The sequence below is a fragment of the Canis lupus genome, chromosome 21 (genome assembly GCF_048164855.1).
Source record: "Canis lupus baileyi chromosome 21, mCanLup2.hap1, whole genome shotgun sequence".
Classification (NCBI taxonomy): Eukaryota; Metazoa; Chordata; class Mammalia; order Carnivora; family Canidae; genus Canis; species Canis lupus.
This window is the reverse complement of record NC_132858.1, coordinates 32,989,040-33,015,086: the sequence shown is the minus strand read 5'-3', so window position 1 is coordinate 33,015,086 and position 26,047 is coordinate 32,989,040. Positions and strand designations below refer to the sequence as shown.

General features: G+C 35.9%; 1 protein-coding gene across 17 annotated transcripts in view; it reads right to left on the bottom strand.

Moving 5' to 3' along the window:
• SEMA3A (semaphorin 3A) overlaps positions 1 to 26,047 on the bottom strand; it is a 454,397-nt gene that overhangs the window by 19,977 nt on the left and 408,373 nt on the right. For all 17 annotated transcript variants that reach the window (XM_072791326.1, XM_072791328.1, XM_072791327.1 and 14 more), the window contains 8 exons: positions 22,441 to 22,583; positions 20,783 to 20,897; positions 20,625 to 20,694; positions 18,765 to 18,909; positions 15,125 to 15,344; positions 12,152 to 12,243; positions 3,937 to 3,978; positions 1,037 to 1,194 (listed from right to left, as the gene is read on the bottom strand). In XM_072791326.1, the coding sequence (XP_072647427.1) occupies positions 1,037 to 1,194; positions 3,937 to 3,978; positions 12,152 to 12,243; positions 15,125 to 15,344; positions 18,765 to 18,909; positions 20,625 to 20,694; positions 20,783 to 20,897; positions 22,441 to 22,583 (985 nt within the window). The remainder of the gene's footprint in view (positions 1 to 1,036; positions 1,195 to 3,936; positions 3,979 to 12,151; positions 12,244 to 15,124; positions 15,345 to 18,764; positions 18,910 to 20,624; positions 20,695 to 20,782; positions 20,898 to 22,440; positions 22,584 to 26,047) is intronic.

Genomic DNA, 26,047 nt, shown 5'->3' with positions numbered 1-26,047 from the left:
GTGAAAGTAAACCCGGTGTGTATACAACTTTTAGGATGTGCCTAAGAGTTCCCTATAGGATAACAGTAGCCTACGTGGCATTCTATCAAATCATCAAATGCCTGTGCCCGATGCCCTCAATGTCCTAGACAGCAAGTTGCAGCTATGTTTTATCCAAATATGTTATTTTAGATAACTTCTAGGAATATCTTAGCAATTTTTATTTAAGCATGTCCAAAAAATGTTAAGTATTAAGAATATGTTTAACACATTAGTGTAACACATATACAATGATCGATAGATCTTTTATTATGTGGTTTTATATTTCAAGGTCAAACAGTACAAATGCAAGATCATACTATGATGATACAGTGGCCTTTAAATTTCAGGGGCCAAATAAATATATATTTTGGGTCAAACAAAGATAGAATTTGATGCTAGTTAGTCAGCATTATACAAAAGTGTGGTTATCTCTAAAACTAGAAAAAGTTCTTGATTTTTTATAGATGACTTCCTGTATGCTAAGACTCTAAACGTAAATAAAGGTATTTTCTCTGCAGATATTCCATTCATCCAAGGACATAAATTCCCTTATTAAAATTTAAAACCAGGATGCAATGCTGCTGGTTAGAAAAAGAAGAACATTTTGGGCGGAATGAGCATTTTGGTCCAAGGGCCCAGGGCCCAGTCTAGATGGTTTCTGACTTTGTGGCTTTGGCCCTCATCTGTGCCCCCGTGGAACGTGAGGTCACAAAACTCTATAACTTCCCAGTGTAGCCTTTCAAGGACCTTCCTGTCATGTGTCGATTCCCTCCGTCATCTACTAGAGCCATCTGTCCCATTATGCTTGGTGCCCAGCTGTGATCACCGTGTTTTTCTGATCGTTCTGACCCCTTAGGACGGAGACAGAAAGGCCCCGGGCCCATCGGAGCCCTCCGAGCCCGAGGGCAAGGCCCCTGTGCTTCGTGGGGGGGAGGGTAGGGGGGAGAGGGGGGCAGGGGAGCAGGGAGGGCGGGGCAGGGGGTGTGGACCGGGCGGACGGCGCCCCGGGCGGTACCTCTTGGCGGCGGGGAAGTAGCGCGAGCAGGCGGCGCCGTCCCAGGCGCAGTAGGGGTCGCGGGCGAGGCAGCACTCGGCGCAGGCCCTCCCGTAGGCGGCGCAGCGCTGCAGCGGCAGCTGGGCCAGGCCGGCGGGCGAGCCCGCGTACAGCTGGTGCTGCGGAGACACGAGCGTTAGGGCCCCGCCCCGGCCCCGCCCCCCAGAGCGCCGCGCGGGCGCGACTCGGAGGCCTTAGAGACCCCGGACCAAGCGCAGTTGTGGCCAACGCCCGCCGCGTAGTACGGCCCTTTAGAAAGGCCGTGATCCAAGTCTGACCCCGACTCAAAGAAGCGTATCTTCAAGCATGAAACCACTGGAACACCGCGACGGTTCTGTCACTTATATCCCAATAAAGATAAAAATTTAAATAAAAGATAGAAGACACGGAGTAATTTTCAAACCTTCATGTACTTGTTCTTAGAAAGCTTGACTTCTTTTTTTTTTTTCTTTTTTTTTTTACTTCTGTTTGTGATTTTGCTTCACCAGAGTACCTACATTAGCATTTATTCTCTAGGTCCGGGGCAGGGGTCCCCTGCTTCTGATCCTCGCGCGCCCCGCCCCGTACTACCTGCCTGCCACGTAGCTTGCCCTCCTATCAGAAGAAAGGGGGAAAGTTCCGGAGCTTGCCTTTCTTAATAATTTTGCTCAACGTCAACTGTCCTATCCTTGTACTACCTCCAGGAAGATTACTTTTTTTAAAAAACTACAAAATTACTTTTAATTTGAAAGATCATCAGATGGGGAATCCGGCCCACTCCGGCTGCTGCGGTAGACCTGAACTCAAGTCCTGGGTGTTGGGGGGAAACTGCGACGTCAGGCATCGAGATCCCTGCAGTCTAAATCCTGTGCTGTGTTAATTCTCTGTGTCATCTCGAGGCATTCTCCTGATTTTTCTAAGGCTTCACTTCCTTATTCACAGTATGAGCCTAGATCTTTAAAGTCCAGATAAAACATGCAGCAATGCCATTATGTTAATGAATTTGCAATTTCCACAGGAAGTAGGAGGGGGGCGGAGCTTTGTAGCAGCGACTAATTTAGGATTTCAGTATCGTTTTACACGTGCCTTTTACAAAGCTTAGCCATTGTAGCATTTGAACAAGTGTGATAAAAAGCCCCAAATCAAATAAACTCAAGTCTAGTTTTCATTTTACAATTATTCTGTAGTACTATTAAAGAACTGCAAAACCAATTATGCCATCTAACTGAAATATACGGGAGGCTTGCAGGCACCAGCGAGCATAATCCAGTCCCTAACAAGTAACCTGATGTGCTTTTTCTGCCCAATTTAACATCACCACAGGCTTTCCTCACTATCCTCCTTAACAAGTTTCGGGTCATAAGCAGGCGATGAGTCCATTTATCCAGAAAATTAGTTGCAACACTGCTGGTCGGAGAAACTACTGCCTCAGTTTTAAAAATGAAAACGAAGGCTAGGAATAATTTTCTTCATGGTAATATCATGGTATTTTAAACTGATAAACTGTTTTTGTTTTTTTGGGTGTTATTTTGTACGTGTGAAATGTGGTGTATTTAATAGGCAATTCTTATAGTACTTCAAAATATTTTAACAAAAAGAAATATCTCATAAAAGTATACATAATATAATTAAGATTGGCAATGAAGCCAAGCAGAGAATGAATAAATAATTTTAAAAATCATTATGGGAAAGAATATCCCAGTCTAGCTGCCATTCTGGAAATCCCCAGATTTCCTTGCCAACATTTGACAATTTTTAGATTACAAGAACAGGTGAACACATACTTATGAAGTGTAAGATAACAGTATCAGGTCAATAATATCTGCACTCTGAGTTTCTCTAAATATCTTGGAGATTATCAATCTATTTTGATATGGAAGTGTGGAAAGGATATACACTGAGTTTTACTGGCACAGTATTTTAGTGACTTGTACAAGGGCTAATACATGGTCAGAGGTAAAACGTCAACAATTCAGGAATAAGATTAGCCAAGTGATTTTCATATTTAACAATTTTGTATGTAAATTTTCAGAACAGTGAGTGAAGTGCTTCCTACCCCATTCTAGCTTTTTTCTGCTAGGTTATTTAATAATTAATTACAACTCAGTATCCTCATTTTTTTTTTTTTTTGAGTTACCACTGATACATGAATAGAAAGGATATGTAACATTTATGGGGAAAAGATAATTTATTAGAAGTTAAAATTATATTTGTTTTGTACATATAATTTAGCAATTAGAAGTCATTTGTGTTTCTTAAGTGTCTTGCCAAAGCATTCTTTTTCAGTGTGAATGAAGGCAAAGACTATTAACATGCTGCCCTTAACTTTTGATTTCATGAGTTTAATAACTTATCATTTGGCAGTGACTGTTTTCCTTTTATATGCAGCCAACCTAAATGTTTTCTCTGGTACACAATACTACTGAAAAAGTAAAATTAACTTTTGAGTCAAGACCCTCCAAACACATACAGCCCTGTGCATAATTTTAATAGCCTATAAAATATAGGTTGTTTATACATGCAAATTAAATTATAAACTTATTTATAATCTGAAATATCCACCACTGCTGATTTTAAGATAGATTAAAATCATAATTGAGCAAAATATTACAGTAACCCAAAAAAGAAATGCTATAAATAAAAATTTACAACAATGACTTAAATATGTTTATAGGAATGTAAGATGTGTCAAAAACATGGGGCGATGAAGATGATCTTTAATTTTCATTCTACTAGCTTATTGTAAGAATGTTCTTTCTTTTCTCTTTTTTTTGGGAACTCTTGTTATTAAATCTGTAAAATTTGATGAATCATAAAGATGTTTATCTATTTGAAACACAAAATTAATACAGAATACTGATTGTAATACATAATGATAGTACCTGTTTAGTGGAAAGCTCCATTGCTGAAATAGGAGTTGGCTCCTAAAGAAGAAAAAGAAAATGTGAACCATTTGGTCAGTCAAAAAAGTCAGTCATTCATATTAATTTACAAAGACCACACAAACATAAGCTTTCAGAGAGTGGACTTCAGTGCCTAGAAGAAGCAATATAATCGGGAAACAAGATACATGAAGGAAACTACATAGATGAGTATTAAATGCATGGAACAGACAATATGAGGATATCAATGTCCTCCAGTCAAAGACCATCAAGAACATACTTGTAGCTGATCAAGTTGGGTTATTGCTCGTTGCAGGAAGGGAGACTGTGGGATTGCCCGGCTAAAGAGTATCCGAAGGGCACATGTGTTTTGGGCTTGTGTTAGTTGATTTGAGGGAGGGTTCAAGGATGTGGGGTTTGCTCTGCATGAGATATTGAAAAGAGAAGTAATTCTATGGTTAGGTCTTTCCATTTATCTTATTTAGGAGGAATGGAGAGCAGAATGAAGCTAAAGCAGTATTTGGTGAAGAAGTAGCATATAGGCAGGATAGGAGGATATTTGGTCATTTTTTGGTGGTTTGGACAATGTTTATGGTTACAAAATGGCCTTGCTTTTTTCCTGATTCGTCATGCTCACAGAGTAGCCCTGACGCTGTGTTCTGTGGGGATTTGTACACTAACATGGAGAATACTGGCCTGCGAGCTCCTAATAAAACCAATGACAAACTAATAGTATTAGGCCAGTTTCCAGCTGTCATGGACTGTAAGAACTCAGGTAGGATGAGACTACTTTACTATTATCAAGATGACTGTTTAATGTGCAAAGGTCTACACTACACACTTTAAAAAAATATTTATTTATTCATGAGAGACAGAGAGAGAGGCAGAGACACAGGCAGAGGGAGAAGCAGGCTCCATGCAGGGAGCCTGATGTGGGACTCGATCCCCGGACCCCACATGACCTGACGAAGGCAGACGCTCAACCACTGAGCCTCCCAGGTGCCCCCACACTACACATTTTTGTCAGAGTACATTATCTCTTCACTTTCTATCAACAGGCCATCTAGAGCAATAACAACTAGGGAAGTAATAACCACCGGTATATTTTGATGAGTGTTCTGATGCCTCTCGTGAACACATATAGTTTGAATAAATAAGTACCATTCTTTGATGAACTTAGGCCACCACAAGGCTACTCATCTGAAAATATTAGCTTATATTCCATCAGATTTACTCTCATTGAACTGGGCTCCGTTGTATCTTTCATCAGTGACACACTAAACACTAAGAAGGACATTGCTTGGGGGTTCAGAGGCGGCTGATGAGAAAGAGGCTTAGGTGGGAAGAATCACCTTAAAAGGCCTCGCTGTGTAGGTGACTAAAGCTGAGCCCGGAACAAAGCGTGAAGAGTCGGATTCTGAAGCCAAACTGCATAGATTCAAATAGTACTGCAAACCTGGCCACAAGTATGATAGTAGGCCAAGTAGGTGACCTTTTTGTAATTCAGTTTTCTCATCTGAAAAATGAGTGTGATATTATCTTCCCTGTAAGACTGATGAAAAGATTGAAGGAGTTCATAAATTGCAAGCACTTTACCAATGTGCCTGGCAGTGTTTATTCAAATCTGTTTCTCATTCTCTTACACACACGCACACACACACACAGAACCCCCATATCCTTTACTTGATTTTGTTTTTTCTCTAGTGCTTATCACTATCTGGAATATACATACATGTTGCATTTATGGAGATGTGTGATATATATAACATATATATGACATAAATATAACATTTATCTTGTGTTTTGTGAGTTTCCTCTTATACCCCGAAGCAGAATCAGAGGCAAAGGCCTTATCAGTAGGTAGAGAGCAGGAGTGAGGAATTAGGGATTGACAGGAAGGAGAAGAAGTCAAAGAAAGATGTGTTATGGAAGTCATCACGATAGAAAATCTGAGGACAGTGGACACTGATTCTCAAAGTTGGCCACTGAGGTTTGTACCAAGATAAGTATTTATTCATTCCATTACTCATTAGATGCCCACATGGGTGAGTCACACCTCCAGCTGTGACTCCTGCACTGTGGCCTGCCGTCAGAGAAGCCCTGGGGTACACAGTGAGACTATGCTGGGTGGGATAAGGCTGACAGGATGTAAGGAGGGGCAGCAGAGGCATCTCATATTTTTTCTTTCCTGTTTGTCCCCACTAGTCATCCCCTCAAGCCCTCCCCAACCCCCTACACACTAATTTAGGACGGGGATGTTTGGCTGTTTCATTCATTGCTAGATTCCTAGCACCTGGGAGTGTTTCTGGTATTTACAAGTTCTCAGTAAAATCTGTTAAATGAATGAATTAATGAGTTGAATGAATGATAAATGAATGAATGCTCTACCAATTTCCCCCTTGTCTCCTATCTCTTCCACTCTCCTCACTGCGTTCTGTTCCTTCCACTTAATTGTCTGAGATAAGGGCAGCCATCTCTTTAGAAAGGTCTTTCCTCAAGCTTTCCAGTTCAGCTGAAATTTCTCTGAAAATAATCTAAGTATCCTATACTCGCTGTCCTGAGAGGTGGCTAAGGAGTCTCAGCAGAAGAAATCGCTAATGAGCTGTACTGGTGATGAACACTTCTAGTCCATCTTATTATTACTGGACTTCTTTGCTTTATATGACATGACTGACCTACTCATTTCTTTTGACTGCTTCCTCTGTTAAATTTCATTATGCCCCGGAACTCTTTATTGGCTATTCTTAGCTTTTTTCAGAGTCTTCTCAACCTTCAGCCATTCCTCTTATGTTTGTCTTCCTTGCCTGCTCCTTTGTACTCTCCTGTGGATGCTGCACTCTTTTCCAGGTGAGCTCATCCACTCTTGTGGTTTTAATTACCTCCTATATGCTAGAGAATTGCAACTTTTCACTTCAAATCCTGACAGCTAAGCTGAGCGCAGGATAGTCTTAACAAATTTAAGACAACTTGCCTGAGACACAATGAGACAAATGATTTAGGATGTAAATTAATTTAATAAGATAATTTAGAGATTTCCCATAGGTTCCCATTTTCATAGTTTAAATCAATATTAAAAATAAGAACTTTCTATAGGATTATCAGAGACAGCCATGATGAAAGACTATCTACTAATTTTTTTTTTGCAGAGATATGATTTTTAAAACTTGTAGCATCAAATCACAAAAATCGAGATGACAATTCATCACAGATTTTCAGCTTTAAAAGACAAAGCTGACTATTGTATTTAGGTTCGTATAATATTGGAATCAATGAACACAAACAGAATTTGGAAGAGTTAGGAAAATTTTCCACAGCAACTTCTTCCATTCCAGCAGTTTTGCATGAGAAATGGTTTATGTGGTTATGTAAGCAGCTAACTGCACATAGACTTTCATGAAATAAGTTTTATAGCCAAGGTGCAAGGAAAGTGCTTCTTGGATAGTGAATTAACAGATAATATAATTGAAGTGAAAGTTAGCTCTAATTTATTTTAAAAACCTAAGTGAAACAATGTAAGAGTGAAGCTGATTAATATTTATACACTTCATGTTCATGGAAAATTCCAAAAATCAACTATCTATAAGGTAGATGAAAATAAATCATTTCATACATAAATTGTAAAACAAGCAAACCCCAATACACACCAAAGTTTAGTGTATCATATTATGATTTCAACATTCTTAAATTAAGACCCTACAATCTCCTAATTAAAAGAACCACATTTATTTTTTTGGGCCAGGAAATCAATAACAGTTTGGGATAGGATATTTGCTGCCTGCAGTTGAATTTTAATAGACAATATATTAAGATGACATCCATTTAAGTAAGCTATATTTTTTCTGAGAAATAGCTGGTGGTGAATATAACTTCCATTTAAAACAGATGTAGCTTCATAAGCATTTTTAAATGAAACTGGTTTCAACTGCAAAGTTAATTGGTGTTCAAGTAAAAATGAAATTAAAAACTTAGCATCTTTTCAAGATTTTCTATGACTCTAATTTACTATATTTTTTTTCAGATATTTTAATCCAGTCCTTATTAAACTTTCGCGCTTGTAGAGCTTTTCAACCTGCTGATCCCAGGAGAATCTGACATAACTCCCTTGATGCTAAGCACGTGGAGGCTCCTTTAGAATGAGTTAATAGACTAGGTTTTGGAAAGCATCAATTATGTTTTACATTTGAATGAAAATTAAACTCTTTCATTTGTTAGCTCAGCTGTTCATGGAATATTGCATAAATTGAGTTTAAAATGCATGCATTATCGATGTAACTAACTGCCTTGCAATCCTTTGCAGTCAATAGGACTATAAATAAAACCCATTGTACTACATGCACAGCAACTTGATTTAACACTCCTCTGTCTCCAAAGTAAAACCTTCCCTGGACTGGAAAGAAGATCCCATAGTACGATACTAATGCCTTACTAGTAATATTAATTTACCGGTGAAATTAATTTTTTAAAAACTTTAAAAATTTAAGAATTAAGGAATTAAGGCTCAACTGACTTTAACCAAGTTGATCAGAATCACTAGTAAATATGATCCAAATATAGATTTATGATTACAAGCAGTACTTGGTATTAGATTTCTCAGAACTTCACAATTTTGAATATGTAATGGCAATTTGAAATCATTTCTAGAGTCCTATACCAATGCCAGTTTTATTTCACCTCTTATTACCTACTAAAATTTTATTCTAAAATGGAAATTTTTATTACTGAATAATATTTTTCTTTCTATACTGATTGGGATTTGATTTCACTCAGAATTTTAAAAAAAGTATCTTGGATGTAATTGAAACCATTGGAATGTTCTGTGATTAGCCAGGGTGTTTTCCTAAAACCAACCTCAGGATGGCAATGGACATATTACTGGCTTTAATTCAGCCTTGCAAGGACAACAAATGAACATGGTCTCCTGGAGATGATATTTTGATAAAATTAACTTGTTGGTTGACATTAAACTCCAAGAGTATCTGATACTACTATGACTGGAAATCTGTTCCTTGTCTATTTACTGTGTCAAAATACTGTTATGCTCAGGTTAACACTTTTTTTTTTTTAGGTTAACACTTTTTAATTTTGCTTTATGTTAAATGGAATTACATGTAAGGCTCAAATAGAAGTATAGAAACTGTAACGTTTCTCTGCTTGTTTCACTGAATATAGCAATTGCTTTAATGTGTTGTGTTTTTTCCCTCCTAGTTCAAAATTAAACAAAGTTTGACAGTGAAATATTCCAATTGCTAGACCACAATATATGTATGAACTCTGCCTGATAGAATAGAATGTTAAAAGTAAATATTTCTCTAAACTCTGCCCAAATATGTTTTGTCTACTTGAGTGCCAAAGAAATAATAATGACAATAATGTATAGCAGAGAATATGGGAGAGAACTGGAACATTTATCTGTGGAAGGAGATGTGTCCCAGAATGCAAACAATCTTTTTATAAAAGCATAAAGTCACACAAAAAAATCACTTATTTACCAGCACAATATTACCTACTTATAGGTAATCGTTGATAATGATCAATGACCTTTCTTATGATATCTTAAAAACCATAAAAATGTCATTCAATCATTATCATAGTCTTAATTCAGTTGTGTATTTCTCTGGAAACTGCAAAATATTAACAAAATCTCATGGATATTAAGCATTTGCTTGTGAGACTGTTGGCTTTCAACCTCTCAAGATTTTGTTAAGTCAAAAAAAAAAATAAAAAATAAATAAATAAATAAAAAGATTTTGTTAAGTCATTTAACAGATCAGCTTAAATTAGTATCTTTTGAAACTAGAATTTTTATTAATGTACTAAGATGTACTGAGGTGTGAAATACAAACTTAAAATCCTAGAGACACAGGGAATTAAATATACAAACAACTGAAAGGAAATACATGATGGGAAGGTGATGGAAATAAGCAAGACATTTTTAAGTTAACATAATATTTCAGTGTGTCCTATAATTTCATTTGCAACAGTGGTAACAATGAAAATTTCTAAATATAGAGAGTTGGTAATTTTCTTTTCTTTCTACTAGAGATTACTATGGGATATAATCAGCAGGATAACTTGTTGCTGTTTCCAGTTTTCCACTGGCCCCACTCTTTAAGTATGCCTCCCTGAGGAAGACCATAAACACTTTAATTTCTCATATTTCATTTTTTTCATCAATACCTATTCCTTCATTCACTTAATAGATGTTGGCTGAAAACATGTTTTAGGCTCTGGAGACACAACAATGAACACAAGACAACAATTTACTTATTCACCCTTCAGTACCCATGATTTCTTTGCTAGATCTAGATGGACTTCTATATCGTGAACGTGGTCCATTTGGATAATTGTATTTTTGAATTTGTAGGCTAAAGCATCAATGTATAAGTACTGAAATGGGACTTCGTGAACAATAGTGATTAGTTATTACTCCATATTAGACATGACATAAGGCCAAAATACAGGATTTTAAAAACCAGAATAGAATAATGATGATTTTTATTATTTTGAAGGCTTAATAGAAAATTTGACTCGAGATGTGGCTTACTTCTTACTTTCAGAGTAGCTAAGCTAAAACAATAAAATTGTATTAATAAAATTTTGAGCACAGTACACCTGGACCTGGCACTGTCCTGGATGTTTTGTGTGTCTCTATTTTTTCTAGCTTCCTTGTGAAGTAAGTATTCCACTGGCTGTTTCACTTAAGCTTCTCTTGATGCAAAAGCTCAAAGAGACCATACACATATGCATTCCAAAAAGAAATACTACGTCGATGTGATCGAAGTGAAAACTCTTTCCACTAGAACAATGTTTAGTTGCTGTTACAAGATATCTATGTCATGATTAATCAGTTATTTCAGTGTTAATCATGATTTTAATTGTGTGAGTGTATATTAGGAGCTTGCCATATTCTACTTCATTTTCTCTTCAAAACATTCCTGAATAGTGAGCAAGAACCTAATTGGGTTAAAAAAATGGTCTAGAAATATGGGGCTAAACAAAGTCGTAGGAAGTTGATTAAAATACTTAATCAACTGAAAAATTCAATCCAGCAGCTTTGTTTTATAGATAAGGTTTCTGGAACACCTGGGGCCTAAATGAGATAATTTTGAGTTGTGAGATGAGATCCAGTGTTTTCTAATTTTCTGCCTAAACTATTTTTCCAATTCCAGTTTGTTTTGCGGTTATAAATGCTGCATATGTTTGCACTATTCTTTTAATAAAAATTGAAGTAACACCTTCTATGGGCATCTATTTCCCTGTCATATCATAAATAATTCATATCAAGGTGTGCTTCAATTCAAACTCTTCCTACTAGCTAGTCATCTAAAAGAAACAACAGACATTGTATGTAGTATATGTTCTATTACCTTCGTTCTCCTCTCTCACTTCAACCCATATCCTGCTTGTCTCTACTCCCCAGTACTATACAGATTTACCTGGGCCATCTGTGATTCTGGAAAAAGGAACAAATATTTGTATATTTCTTTAAGTGTGTAGACCGGGAACTCATAACATATTTGCCACCAGTGATATAAAAACCTCAAACCTGGGGTGCCTGGGTGGCTCAGCTGGTTAAGCACCTGCCTTCCACTCAGGTCATGATCCCAGGGTCTGGTGGTGGAGCCCATGCTGGGCTCCTTGCTCAGCGGGTAGCCTGCTTCTCCTTCTCCCTCTGCTTGTGCTCGCTCCCTCTCTCAATAAACAAATATATATGTAAATGTATATGTAAATGTAAAACTCAAACGTTTTTTGCTAACAAATGATTTCAGAAAATATGATAAAACAATTCATGAATAAGCTAAAAAATGACTGACATGTCTTCATTTCCCTATCATTCGAATGTATTTTTCCTTTAATACAATTATGGAAGTTACCTATCATCCCAGTTAGAGCATAAAGCATGAAAGAGGAGATTTGGGGGTGGGGAGCAACATGAGTCTAGTCACTGTGGTAACTTACATAAATAATATAAAACATAAATCATATATTTTATTATTGAGAAAACACAATATGAGCCAAGAATATATTTCTTTACATTTTTAGATTTAACTAGCATTGAAAGTTTCAAGGTTTATTTTGACTAGTGTCTGGCTTTCTAATTGACAAGCTAATTGGAAGGGCATGCTAGACTACTCGTCCATACCAACTCAGTATGCAGCTGTCCTAGGGGAGACACACGTGAACTTGTTGACACTTGAAATTAAGCAGCACTCACCCGAAAAACTGTCATTTCTTCCAGCAGAACTTCTTCTAAATCATGCCAAGTTTCCTTAGGAATTGAAACGACTTTAAGAACAGTCCCAACATCTTGGAAAGAAAGTGGAGGAGGAGAACACAATTTCAATAGATCTGAACAAAAGCCCGTGTTAATTAATGAAATCAGTATTTGCCCAGAAAGAACACTGTGACCTCAGTCTTCCTTTTTGTTATAGCAGTAGTAAAATATATATATATTCAAATGCATTTCATGCAACTAGATAGATTGCATACATGGCTGTGGAACAAAAACAATCGAAGTTTTAGAAATATGTGAAGCTTGGAAGAGGCTTTATCTTGAACTTGTAAAATTAAAAAATATGTTTAATAATCACTAGGTTGAATTAATTATGTTTAAAAAAATTTTAATCTCCATCATCAGGTGTCTCAGAAGAAAAAAAAATGATAATACCAATTTGATATGACAGGTTTTTCCACTTTTGTTGTGAAAACAGGAACTACCTGTAAAGACTTAATGCAGATGCAAAATGCAAAGAATGTTGTCAAGCAACAGTAGTCAGAGCTTCAGAGCCCTGCTGCTCATCTTCCACTGCCACCTGGAACCCTTTAGTGCTTATAGGCCCCTAAAGACAGCTCGAAGACCATTAAGTGATGAATGACAATAACTTGATTTCCCAAAATAAACACCTTGGATTTCTTGTTCTGGTAGTTTTTCAATAATGGTTAAGCACGTTTGGTTAAAAAATTGGTTGATTAATGTCTTGAATAATCAATTTTAGAGTACTAAAGAAATTTAAAATTCAGGACCATAAATCATAAAAACTACTGTATCTAGTTTAAAGCACTGTTTATCCTAATTCTCATTGTGAAAAGAGACAAAATATTTTAAGGAAAGAAGTGTTGCTTTTACTCTAAATTGGGTTAATAAGGGGACACTATTTTTCCAGTATTCACAGGTATGTTCCTATTTCTTGATAGAATGAAGAACAGGAGCTTATTAACATCTTTTTTTAAAGTGGATTCTTCAATATTTTAACATTCTAAGTCTGATCAGCTGATCCATTATTTTTATCTTAAATTGGCTCATTTTAACCAAGTTCAACTGACTCATTATTTGAAAAAAAGAGTCATACATCAGAAAAATAACAATGTATTCATTGAATAGCCACTGATAACCATTTTCAGGGCATCAATACGATGTCCTTTGTGAGATCAAGAGAAGTTGCTACTGAAAATAAAAATTAAAAAAAGTTGCTAGGGTGTCCCTTGTAAAGTGGGGAACACACACACACACACACACACACACACACAACCCTCTGTTAAGAGGTTACTTCTATGTTTATAGGACTTTGGACTACTCATGACACCAAGATTAAAGGTAAATTAGGTTAATCTACTCAGTGCCTCTGATGGGTTTCCAGTATCTAAACATAACTTTATCTGTGTTCCAGATCTAGTTTTACCGAGTAGTATTTCAAACAATTTCACACAAATTGAATCAGATTACTCAACTAGGATCAATATACTATGATGTGCAACCCAGTTAAAAGATAAAATTACTGTAATCAATTCACTTTGCTGACAGATGACCCTGGTCTGTACTGACCGATAGGCATCCGTATCTTCAGACATTCAACATGCTCCTGAAACTGGCTCCTTTAAAGACAGCTTGTGTCCAAGAGGAATTAAAAACTCATGATTGGATTTCTTTGGTCAAATAGCCTGAAGCAAGCCTTTGTTGCACAGACAATGAGTGAGGGACTCCTCAAGGTGTTTAGGCCAGAGGTGGAAAAAAAAAGGTAAGTGTGACATTACTGAGAAAATTTACTCTGTAGATAGATCTGATCATATTTTGACATTGAATACAAATACTATCACCTTATAATTTCTAAAGATGTATGTACCCAGAAGTTGATACCTACAATTCATTGATTTTTATCGAACTCTTGAGTCTCATTGAGACTCTTTTGATAAATTTTCTCACTCATAAAAGTAGACTGCACTGGACTGCTCAGACTCTGACACTGCTACACCTGATAATATAGGTATTTCACAATTTCATTATAAAACTTTACATCTTTACAGCACCTACCACACACTTGCCATTCCCCTGTAGTTAATTCAGTTTTTTTTCTGTTTTTCACCAAGGGAAAATGTATGTTATTATACCAAGTTTCGGTGGTGCAGTCACTCTGCTTCTCACTGATTTATGTCAGTTAACAATGCTAATGGAGACTAGGAATTTATTGCCTTGGAATCTGACCCTAATAGCAAGTTTCAGTTTTGTAACTGGTGCTTTCAAAATAGTATTAATGAACAGAGTAGGGGTAAAATATATCATAAAAGCAATGGGATTCATTCTGAAAATATAACTGCAAAAAGCTTGCTTGAGTCATGGATTTGGTAAAAATGCGTTGTTAAATTTCTTTAGAAATGTAACTAAAATGTATCTGATGATTCTTTAGGTCCATTTTGTTGCTCCTCTGATGAAGTTTTTTTTTTTTTTTTTTTTTTCTGATTGTATGGCAAAAACACTAAGCAAATTTTGTTGCCAAAATTTATTTGCTAGAAGATTTGCACCCTATGATAATTTTAAAGTTCAGATAATTTTGCATCAATATTGTCCAGATACATTATTGAATGTCTTGGGAATTTTAGGCATGGTTTGAGCAATATATCTTTGTTCAAAAAAGCCAATGGCTAGAAAAGAGTTATGATTCAATCATAGGCATTGTTTACCTAATCATTAGCTTTACCTGGCTGCACTTGTCAACTTTTGATTGAAAAGGAGATTAGGTTTAAATCAACTTTTTTAGTAACACACTGTCATGGTGGATGTTCATGTGTTTTAGTCGTTTATTAGAGGTTAACTACATCTTGATAGTGACTATAAAAACTTCCTTCAGTTCTTAGCACACTCAATTAAACAACGTTCTGGAAGGAAATTTAGAGCTAAAATTAAAACATTTACCTGTTCCAATAAACATAACATCATATTGGCCATCTTCTGCATCCACTCGATCCACTACGATTTGTGTAAATTGATAATTTACATCTGTTTTGATCATTATTGGGCGGTTGTTAATAGGAAACACTGGATTGTACATAGCTGGATGACTTCTTGCAAATGTTATAACATCATCAGGAAGGTCTTTTGTAGAGTCAAATCCACCAAATGTCTTACTGGGACACTATTAAGATAAAGAGAAGAATATCTTTTGATAAAAAAAATATAGTAAATAGAATTATACATTATACAATAATCTATGACCTCAATGGTCATGAACTAAATCTAAACCTGTCATTATTTCTTTAAAGTGAAGTAATTGATAAACTAAAACATAAGGTTATTGATATTAATAGATGTAATATATAGTATATATTTCATAAACATCTCTTAAATCTCAATGGGATTTAGCTACCATTTCTTACCAAAAACTACAAACACATCTAAAGAATTCAGTGTACAGGAGTCAGATGCCTCTGTTAGTAGCAACACAATATACTCTACTGATACAGTAAAGTATTTGAAATAAGAAATGGAATATGTTACAACTAAATCAAATTAATAATCAGATTAGAGACTCTCAGAATAATTTTCTTAGATACATTTTTTCCCCTATGGCATCATGCTAAAATACAAATACTCTTTTCAAACTAAAAGACAATATAAACTATTCATTGTTACTTTGTTTCTAGCCTAACACTGAAAAAGTACCACAAAAAAGTACCAACAGTACTATCTTATTAACAATTGATTTTAAGGATAAGGAAATGTATTATTCAAAGTGTTTAACAATCTGCATGGCCTTGAACACTGGCCAATCAGAGTGGATGAAGCTGAACAGATAGATGATGGCTACAGAGAAGCAGAAAGGATGCACTGTGGTACACTGGCATTATGTCACTTCGGGGTATGAATACTCCCCATATGGCAATAAAACAAAAATGAGAAAATTCATATTTAACTGTGTCTCTTTCCACTGCATTTAATTACGTGGTATAAGCATTCAAAGTATAACATCCCCAGTTTCTTGGGGTTTTTTTGTCTCATACCTAAGTAACTTTTTCCATTTAATGACTGAGGTTGGGAAATGAACTGTAATTAAGAGAAGTTCTTGATCTTACAAGACGCTTAGAAGGAGAAATCAATTGTCTCTGCCATATCCTTCATACAGGTCATATGACTTATGGGAAATGAAATAAACTTGTTTTGAAATGGGAAGAATATCTCTGGATATGTATGTATATGTTGTATACATGTCGTATATGTCCTACAATAGTTGAAGGATTTAAGGAATTACTTTTTAAGCAAATCATAAAATTACTTATTGAATGTAATATTTTCACTTAGTATGTTTCTCTCCACTAGTGTTAACAAAACGACTAGTCTCAGCTGCTCCTTTTTTGAATTAATGAACTCATTCAAGTGAATTTTATTCATGGAGCTAGGTGCTCTGTCCTAGAGGCCCTTCCCTAATTCCTAAATTAGGCATTACTTTCTGCTTCTGACTTTAAAATTCAGTGCAGGGCAGCCCCGGTGGCTCAGCGGTTTAGCACCGCCTTCAGCCCAGGGCATGACCCTGGGGTCCTGGAATCAGGTCCCGCATCGGGCTCCCAGCAGGAAGCCTGCTTCTCCCTCTGCCTGTGTCTCTGCCTCTCTCTGTGTCTCTTATTAATAAATAAATAAAATCTTAAAAAAAAAAAAAAAAAGAAACAACTCGGTGCACACTGTGACTTAACCTCTCATGTTTTAGCAACTCTCTGTGAGTCATAAGTGAGAACACAGGTCTAGAATCAAACTGCCTGAACTGAATCCTCATTCCTCCCCTTGCCTCAGAGGCCCATCTGTGAAAAGGGAACAAGAGTTAGGCTTTTGAATATAAGATACATAATACATATAAATAATATAGGTGTATATAAATCTCTTAGAATAGAATCTGACACATAGTAACTTCTAACGTCTATCATTAACTGCAAATACATTATGTATATTAAGATCAAAACCTTTGTACCCCCAAACAAGCACTACAATATCTAGTCCCCTGAAGGAATTCCATATTTGTTGAGGTGAAATCAGAAAGAGTCCAGTTATATTGGGAATACCCTGGCATTAATGAGCCATAGAGATATAAACAGCCACAGGGATATAAAACTCACCACCAACAAAGTAAAAGCAGTTTGCCATTAAGAAATAGAATAAATATCTTGTGCTTTTTGTAAAACTCATTTGACTTCATATAATCAATATTTCGCCTTGTTTGTTCATTCTTCTGAAATGACAATAATCTACAAAATTTTTAATCTACAAGAACTATTGACTAGAAGTAATATTTATGAAATGCAGAATTTTCAATTTGCTCATAAAGGAGTTTATAGAGAAAAACAAGATTAAAAGCCTCACATTCAATAAAATGTATAAAACATAAATTACTGGAATTTAACAGAACAAACAAAACGGAAGTAAAATTAAAGAAAAGGCTAAAACTTCAAATGTAAATTATTTCATCACAGGGAATTATTGCCTTAACGCTTCTTAGTATGAGAGATGTTGCACTGAAGCGGGTGGGCAGTCCGCTTACTATGGCCTCATCATCACTGATAACTTCACTTATTTTCTACCATATTGAGGTCTTTGGCTTTTGGTTTATTTTTTTCTCCTTTTTTTCCTTCCTACTTTAAATTGCAGAGTCAAAGCTGGTTTTATTTTGAGTTCTTTTTTTTTTTTTTTTTTTTTTTAAGCCTGAATGTGCCCGGGGGCTGCTGGAGGGAAGAGGGAAAGGTCCGCAAGAGCAGAGAGTGTTGGTTAAAACATCTAGGCCCTGCTCTCGCTGAGATTTTCTTGCATATCTTCTTTACCTACTTGGGGCATGCGCCAAATTCCCATGGGACAATAATATTGATTTAAAGACTTTTCTTCCTCCTATTTACTAGGCAATCCTTGAAGCCTTCATTATAACTAGGAAGAACAGATCCTAATTGTTTCAACTCTCCAGGAAGGCCATTTTCAGAAAAGAAAATAAATAAGGCTAACCATTCACTTTCTACTTCTCAAAAATTATGGGTATTAATGACTGGTAAGCACTGAACTTAACCACAGAGAGAGAGAGGCAGAGACAGGCAGAGGGAGAGGCAGGCTCCCCGCGGATAGCCCGATGCGGGACTCGATCCCGGGACCCCAGGATCAGGACCTGAGCCAAAGGCAACGCTCAACCCCTGAGCCACCCAGGCACCCCAAAACATATTTTTAAATGTAGAATTCCACAGTATCATAAAAAATCCTAGCTTTGCCATTGTTTATAGTCTTGGCACCTTTGTTTTACATTATCTATAGTTAATACCTGTTTGTAGCTGCTTTTTATAACCTTCAGCAAAAATTTATTCTTTGGTATTTTAAACACCTAGACCATAAGTAAATTAAAAAAAACATTAAAAAGGGAAGGAAAAAAAAAAAGGAAGGCACCTGGCTGGCTCAGTTGGAGGAATATACAGCTCTTAATCTCGGGGTTGTGAGTTCAAGCCCCACATTGGGTATAGAGAGTACTAAAAATAATTAATTAATTAATTAATTAATTAATTAAAGTAATTAATTAAACACCTAGGCCACTTACAGTTCCTGGTCGTGGGTAGGGGACTCTTCCTTGATAAGGTACCCACTGATAGTTGGGACCATCCCTGTGAGCATATGGACCAAGGAACACCCTTCTCACATCACTCATGCTATACATACACACAGCTGACCCCTTGAAGATGTTACTAAAAAAGAGAAACAGAAATAAAACAGATTTTCATCCATATACAGTGGTAAGACAACTGTTTTTAAGTTGTTCTAAGTTCTTAAATATCAGATATCAATTATCAAAACTTGAATGTAAATTCAATCTCAAATAAATGTTTGGGATTGTTTTTAGTCATGTGTAAATATTTTAGCAATATACAAGGGAACAAATTCTGATTACTGAAAAATAGAAGGCATAGACGAAACCATCATTAGTACTCACAGTACATATATTTACATCATGTGTAGACAATATACGATATGAAGATACATATTCATATACATAAACTTTGGTGGGAAAACACATAGAGATGATCTTCTAAAAAGTAATGTTTAATTTTGATATCAAATAGAAATAAAAATATAAACAATGGTAATATGTTAAGCCTCAAGCATGATTACTGAAACCAGAGAACTTTTAAGCAGGCAAGAATGTTTAAGAAGTCATAAAAAAAGAAGTTATAAAATAACCTGAAACTGGTGCAGAAAATGAATAGTTAATGTCAAATGGTGTGTCACATTGCATTATTTTAAATTCCCAAACCACCAAAAGCATCACAGCCAGTAACAAAGTCTGATTTGTGTGAAGGCATTTAAAGCAATCTCTTCCTAACTCAAAAAATTATTTTAAGTTAGTAGCTGTTACATCCTAATCAAAGTGGAGTACTATAGCAATTATCACCATCATTTTGTTGACAAAAATCAGGTACCTGAAACAACTAGAAGTTTGCCATGAGCTGCCACAATTTTCCATTTTATTATACTCATATAAATACAGCTTGAGAGATATAAAACAGTTGTGCACACTTAAGATATGGAATGATTATCTTTTAACCAGTATTTCACCACAGAAACTTACATATAAATCATACCAAATGAAAAACATGTGTTTTCAAGTTGATTATTAGAAAACTCTTCCATACAATGTCTGGTAGAGGGCAAGCTGCATGAGGGAAGAAAGATGCCTGGTTGCTTTTCTGTAACATCAACTACATGATGCATGGCACCTGACACATAGTAAATCTCCGTAAATATTTATAGAATTGAATAACGATATTTTCATAAAGGAATAAATAGCACCCATCCTATTTCTGCTGATTCAGAAACTCTGCGGGGAGGGCCTAGCATGCTTTCTGGGCAACTCTGATGGATGCTCAAAGGGATGTCTGAGAACCACTGCACTAAGTAATGAGGAAGCAGAAGAAATGAATTAATGTCTGTTTAACAACTCCAGGTAATATCACTTTTATACTGAATGAGATAGTCAGGAGATAATTACTGCTTGATTGACAGCAAGAGCCTTGGGAAGATGGGTGAAGGGGAAAGGAAGAGGGTTAGGCTAAAGGGGTGGAGGAAGAAGGGAGAAGAGGAAGTGTTTTACCTGCAGTTTATAGCTCTACAAACTCTGATCAAAACTCAGATTTCTGCTTTTCAGAATAGTCTACATTTCACTCAGATTTTAAAGTCAAAGCTATATATAGGACATGACACATTTTTCATCCTATTTATGGTGATGATATTCTTTGCTGAAATTTATTATTTTAAACAACTATGTAGGTCATAACTTATTTAAACTCAAAGTTTAAGCCAAGACTGTTCTTTCAGTAATGTGTCTTCAAAAATTATGGATACTTGCAAAGCACCTAAAGGAAACGAAGTTTCTATGTTAATAAGGTAGTAAAAAATTGTTTACCTGGAAGTTGTAAACACTCCATATACAATTGGATTCTTAGGATCTTTAGAATTCATTAGGAATACATCCTCTGAAAACAAAATTAGAAAAAGTTGCATTTTGGTGGTTATGACAATGTCTGAACAGATACTCTCTGTATCACATCATCGGCAACTTACGCAATTCATCAAAATGAGTGTCAATGCCATTTGGACCTGGCACTGAGCAAATCAGACGAGCTTTGAGGAATGTTGTCCACTTATTCACCAGACTTCTGTGCCCCCCAAAGTCATTCTGAAAGGAGATAACACCGGTTTTAAGAAATGTGCATGTGAATGATAATTTCAGATATTTCTCTTTATCTTCGTATCTTGAAACATATACAATTTCTTCTTCAAAATATAAGTATTTTTATTATAGATCCAAGTAACTATGTTTTCTTATTATACTTTTGGTCAAATCTATTCACTCAAACTTTATTCAAGGAATGGTTTAGAACATACAGTGAACACACTGGGACGTGATACACTTAATGAGTATTTATTGAATGGAAGACTAAACGCACACCTCATAGCCCATACTGAAAATAGGCCTCAAACAAAAGTATATCAGCACTGGATATTTTGTAAGTTGAACAGCTGAAATAATTTTGACTTTACAAATAGCACAATGAAAAGGTATTTGCATAAAACTTAATATAAGAAATTCATTTATCTCCTAACTGATAACAAAACTGAATTTTTACTTAATGAAGCAATAAATTATATTGCTATAGTATATGTTTACTGGTAACTTAAAGTCTTTTAAAATAATATTTATGTGCATATGTTTGAAGGAACACAAGTATTCCTTCAGAAACATAACAATGATTTATATTTTGTTTATATAATTCTATATACTATAACGATTTTTTTAAACTCTTGTAGGCAGTGCTTTTAAATATGATTTACATTTTTTGGATAATAGATTCTCATATAATTTCACATATTTTTGTATGTTTCCAGATTGTTAAAACTTTTAGTTTTCTAGTTACTTAATATACTAGAGATAAATAATTAGATCATGATTAGGGTAGGCAAGATGCTAACTAACTCCCCCAATAGAGATTTTCAAAAATTTCCTATTTTCTTAGAAAAAGAAAATTCCATTGAAGACAATTATTGGATCTGGCTTTGTGATTTTCTTGAGATGAAAAGTGCTTGAATATATATTAACAGTTGGTTTTGTTCATACTGCATATATATCCTGTACTATACAGTGTAGAGGGAAAGGATAGTACTGTTATCATATCTTCACATTGATACTAATTAATCCATAAACATTTATTGAGCAATTTTTATTCTATATATCTAACAGTATAATGTAATATCATACTCAATTTTGTGTCACAGAGTAAATGAATTACCTCCAAGTTCAGAACTTCACAATCGTATATGTATGTTCATGTCTAGGATGCTATAATCAATTTATAAAATCAAACTATTCCAACAACAAATATCCATTCAAAAGTTACACATTGTAGGAAACTATGCTATGTTTGACAATATAAAAAGTATGTTTTCCTAGGTAACATGAAAAAATGTTTCTTTAGATTTCAAAGATAGTTTCATGTAAGTTTGAAATAACTTATCACCAACTCTGCCTACATGTTTGCCTATGAAGAGTCACTCATAAGCAACTGTTTTCAGTCATTTTTTACCATTTAATATTTACAGTGATCAGTCAAAATTTTCAGCCACATTTTTCATTGTACCTGCACACAGGTGGAAAAGAAAAAGAAATAAAACCACAATTGGACAGTGAAACCCTCCTCAATTGTTTTTTTTCTTTACCTCACCTTGCATATCTGTCCTATTCTAGCATGAGTGGCTTTTCCGGTGTGTTCTCCATCTATCGCATTTTCACGGAAGAAAAAATATACTTTGTCATCTTCAGGGTTGTCACTTTCCGGGATGAGGTGGGCACTGATGAACCTTGGATCTGATAGAAAAATTACAGCATATATATTAATTCACAGTTAGATAAATAATACCATTCATTACAGTCCATTTTCACTTTCTCTTCACTTCTTTTTTGACATATTTCAAGAATTAATCTTTCCATAGCTCATAATTATGTAGACTATTCATAATTATGTATTTTAAAGTATGTTAGAAATCACCTTATGTTGCAAAAAAATTTCTTTAATTATTTTTTGGAAAGTTAGGAGTAGGTGCAGAAATTCTCAGTGTGACCACATTGTACAAATGCATTCCTGGATATTAAAATATGTAAGTGCTATCAAATATTGCTTACTGCCATCATCATTGTTACTCTTCCTTCCAACTATAAAATAGTTTAAATCAAAGTACAGATCGGTCTATTATAGTTTTCAGCAAAGACTAGATGAGAGGGGAGATCCACATAAAATAAAAAAACAAACCCTCTCCATTTCAGTAAATGGCAACATTATTTACCATGTACTCAAGCCACCTCTGTATTCTGGAGCCACCTTGAGTTCTCTGCCTCTCACAACCCCGTTCTATGCATCGGCACATCCATCAGCTTTCTCCCCATGCCGTCTATGACCAGTCTTTCCCAGGCCACCATGGCCAGTGCTGGACTCCTCGCAGCCTCCTGGTTTCTACCTTGCCAATCCCATTCTATTTCTCCACACAACAGTCAGAATGAACCTCCAGTATGTCACTTCCCTCTCTAAACCCTCCTATATCTTCCCAAATCACGAACAATAAAACAAATCCTTCCTGCAATCAGACCTCATTTATGATTTGGTCTCTGCTAGCCTTTTTTCTCTACCTACCCTTCCTTGCCTACTTGGTCCTAGCCAGCCACACCACTTCCTTTCTGCTTTTCAAACAAGTACTCTCAGTACTGCCTCAGATTTTCCTCCCTGTGTGACTCTGACCTCACAAATCAGAATGACTGGATTCCTACTTTTACTCAGGTCTCTCTTCAAATATTGCATTATCAGACAGATCTTTGTTGACTATTCTATTTACAGCACTAAAATCCTTACTTTGGGTTATTATTTTTTCATGCATTATTTCTCTTCCTAACATTATTAAACACTTGATCTTTCTTTGTCTCTAATCTTATGTGTTTATTGCCTAGCTCCCTCCCCACCCCAATGGAATATAAATGCCAGGAGAACAAGGACATGGCACGCTTTGTTTGATGCTATGATCCTAAAGGTTAAAACACAGTGGCCATTCAGAGAGTATCTGTGCAAGGAGGAGCAGAGAGAAAAAAGAAATAAAAAAGAAACAAGACTGGCTATATTATGCAGAAGGTATATTAGCAATGTTTAGAGCCACATTTAAAAACAAAACAAAATAAAACTTTGTAAATACCTGGGTTGATGTGGTTGTGATGCTTACAAACATATAAAAGTATACAATAGCTTCATTGCTTTAAGATGTAATATAGTTAAGAAGCTGAGTTCATTTCACTGAAAGCACTTAGGACATTGCAGGTATTTACATTCTTACAATAATCCATCTTTACTCCCATGCTATATTATGTTACTGAGTCAGAAATGAAATATGCGCACGTGGGTCAGTACCGTACTTGAGATACCAGCGAAGAGGTCTGAACCCTGAAACTAGCTTTCCCCATGTTATTTCGTCCTAACTTTTACACCTGGGTACAATCATCGCCATAATGTGTTCTGGGCTTGTAACCTTCCTACTTTCTTTTAACATTTGCTCTGGGACCATGCACGTAGGGCCGCACCCCACTATCCCACTCAGGGAACTTATACAGACTCTGTACGTAATGGGAAATATACCATTATTACCTATTCACATTTAAAGTTCAGTGTGCCCAGTGGCCTAAGAGTGGGGAAACAACTTTTAAAAGTTGGACTCACTTAGCACCAGAACTTTTATAAGATACGTAAAATAATATACTTCAATCTTCATAATTATCGCAAAGCTTGCTTTTCTTCACAAAGCTTTCTTCGTAAACTTATTCATATACATACATATGTTTGTATGTACATGTTTGTCTCATCAGGAATAATGAGCAGAATAACTAATGGGACATGGTAGGAACTGGTATGTTACAGATCAAAGAATTCTTACCACACTGATGACGTTACGCTCCGAGAAACGCAGCGGTGTGCGTGTGTTTGTGTGTGCGCATAGAGAGCACAGACCTCCACATCAAAGAATTCAGTTCTGACACTTGCAACATTTTGGCAGGGCTCTTAGCTCTCAGATCTAAGAGGACTAATTTTTACATTGGGTTTATTTCAAATTGAGTTCTTCTTTTAAAAAAAAAAAGATTTATTTAGTTATTCATGAGAGACACACAGAGAGAGGCAGAGAGACAGGCAGAGGGAGAAGCAGGCTCCCTGCAGGGAGCCCTACGTGGGGCTGGATCTCAAGATCCGAGATCACGCCCTGAGCCAAAGGCAGATGCTCAACCTCTGAGCCACCCAGGTGTCCCCAAACTGATTTATTTCAAATTGGATTCTATTCACTTTATCACAAATAGTTCGTATAAAAACACATATTTTAAACTTAAATGGTGCATGTGAAACACTTTATAAAATGTTAACAAATATATTATGTGATGATAATAATGAAAGGAAGCCTCACCCACATGCTAAATTTGGAGATCTCATTATAATTCAGCAACAAAATTAGAATTAAAAAAATCATACATTCTTCTGCTTTAATACTAGAGCACTAAAAGAGAAGGTTGGGGGCTCCTGGGAGGCTCAGTGGTTGAGCGTCTGCCTTCAGCTCAGGGCGTGATCCTGGGGTCTTGGGATCGAGTCCCGCATCGGGCTCCCTGAATGTACCCTGCTTCTCCCTCTGCCTGTGTCTCTGCCTCTCTCTGTGTCTCTCATGAATAAATAAATAAAATCTTTAAAAAAAAAGGAGAAGTTCATCTAATATTACCTCCCAAATTAGTGTAGTTGTTTACACAAATAATTGCATAACTTAAGAGAATTTCAAGTAATTAAATCCAGCTATTTTATTTGCTCACAAATATGTCTAAGACACTGTGTAGGAAACAAAATGAATAATATATATCACTTATTCTCAGAAAGTTATAATTTGAGGCCCCTGGGTAGCTCAATAGGTTAAGTGTCTGCCTTTAACTTAGGTCATAATCCAGGGTCCTGGGATGGAGCCACACCTTGGGGTGGGAGGTGGGTCCCAGCTCGGCAGGGAGTCTGCTTTTCCTTCTATCCCTCTCCCTAGTCATGTTCTCTATCTCTCTCTACCTCTTTCTTTTTCTCTCAAATAAGTAAATAAAATCTTAGGAAAAAAAGAAAGTTATATTCTAGCAAAAGTCAGAAGCACAAAAGTGACAACAAAGCAAACAATATTTTACATGTACAGATAGTCACTTAGTTTGGTATCTGGGCATCACAGAAGATGTTACCAAACATCATGTTTCACTCTCTAAAATATCTGAAGAAAATAATCATT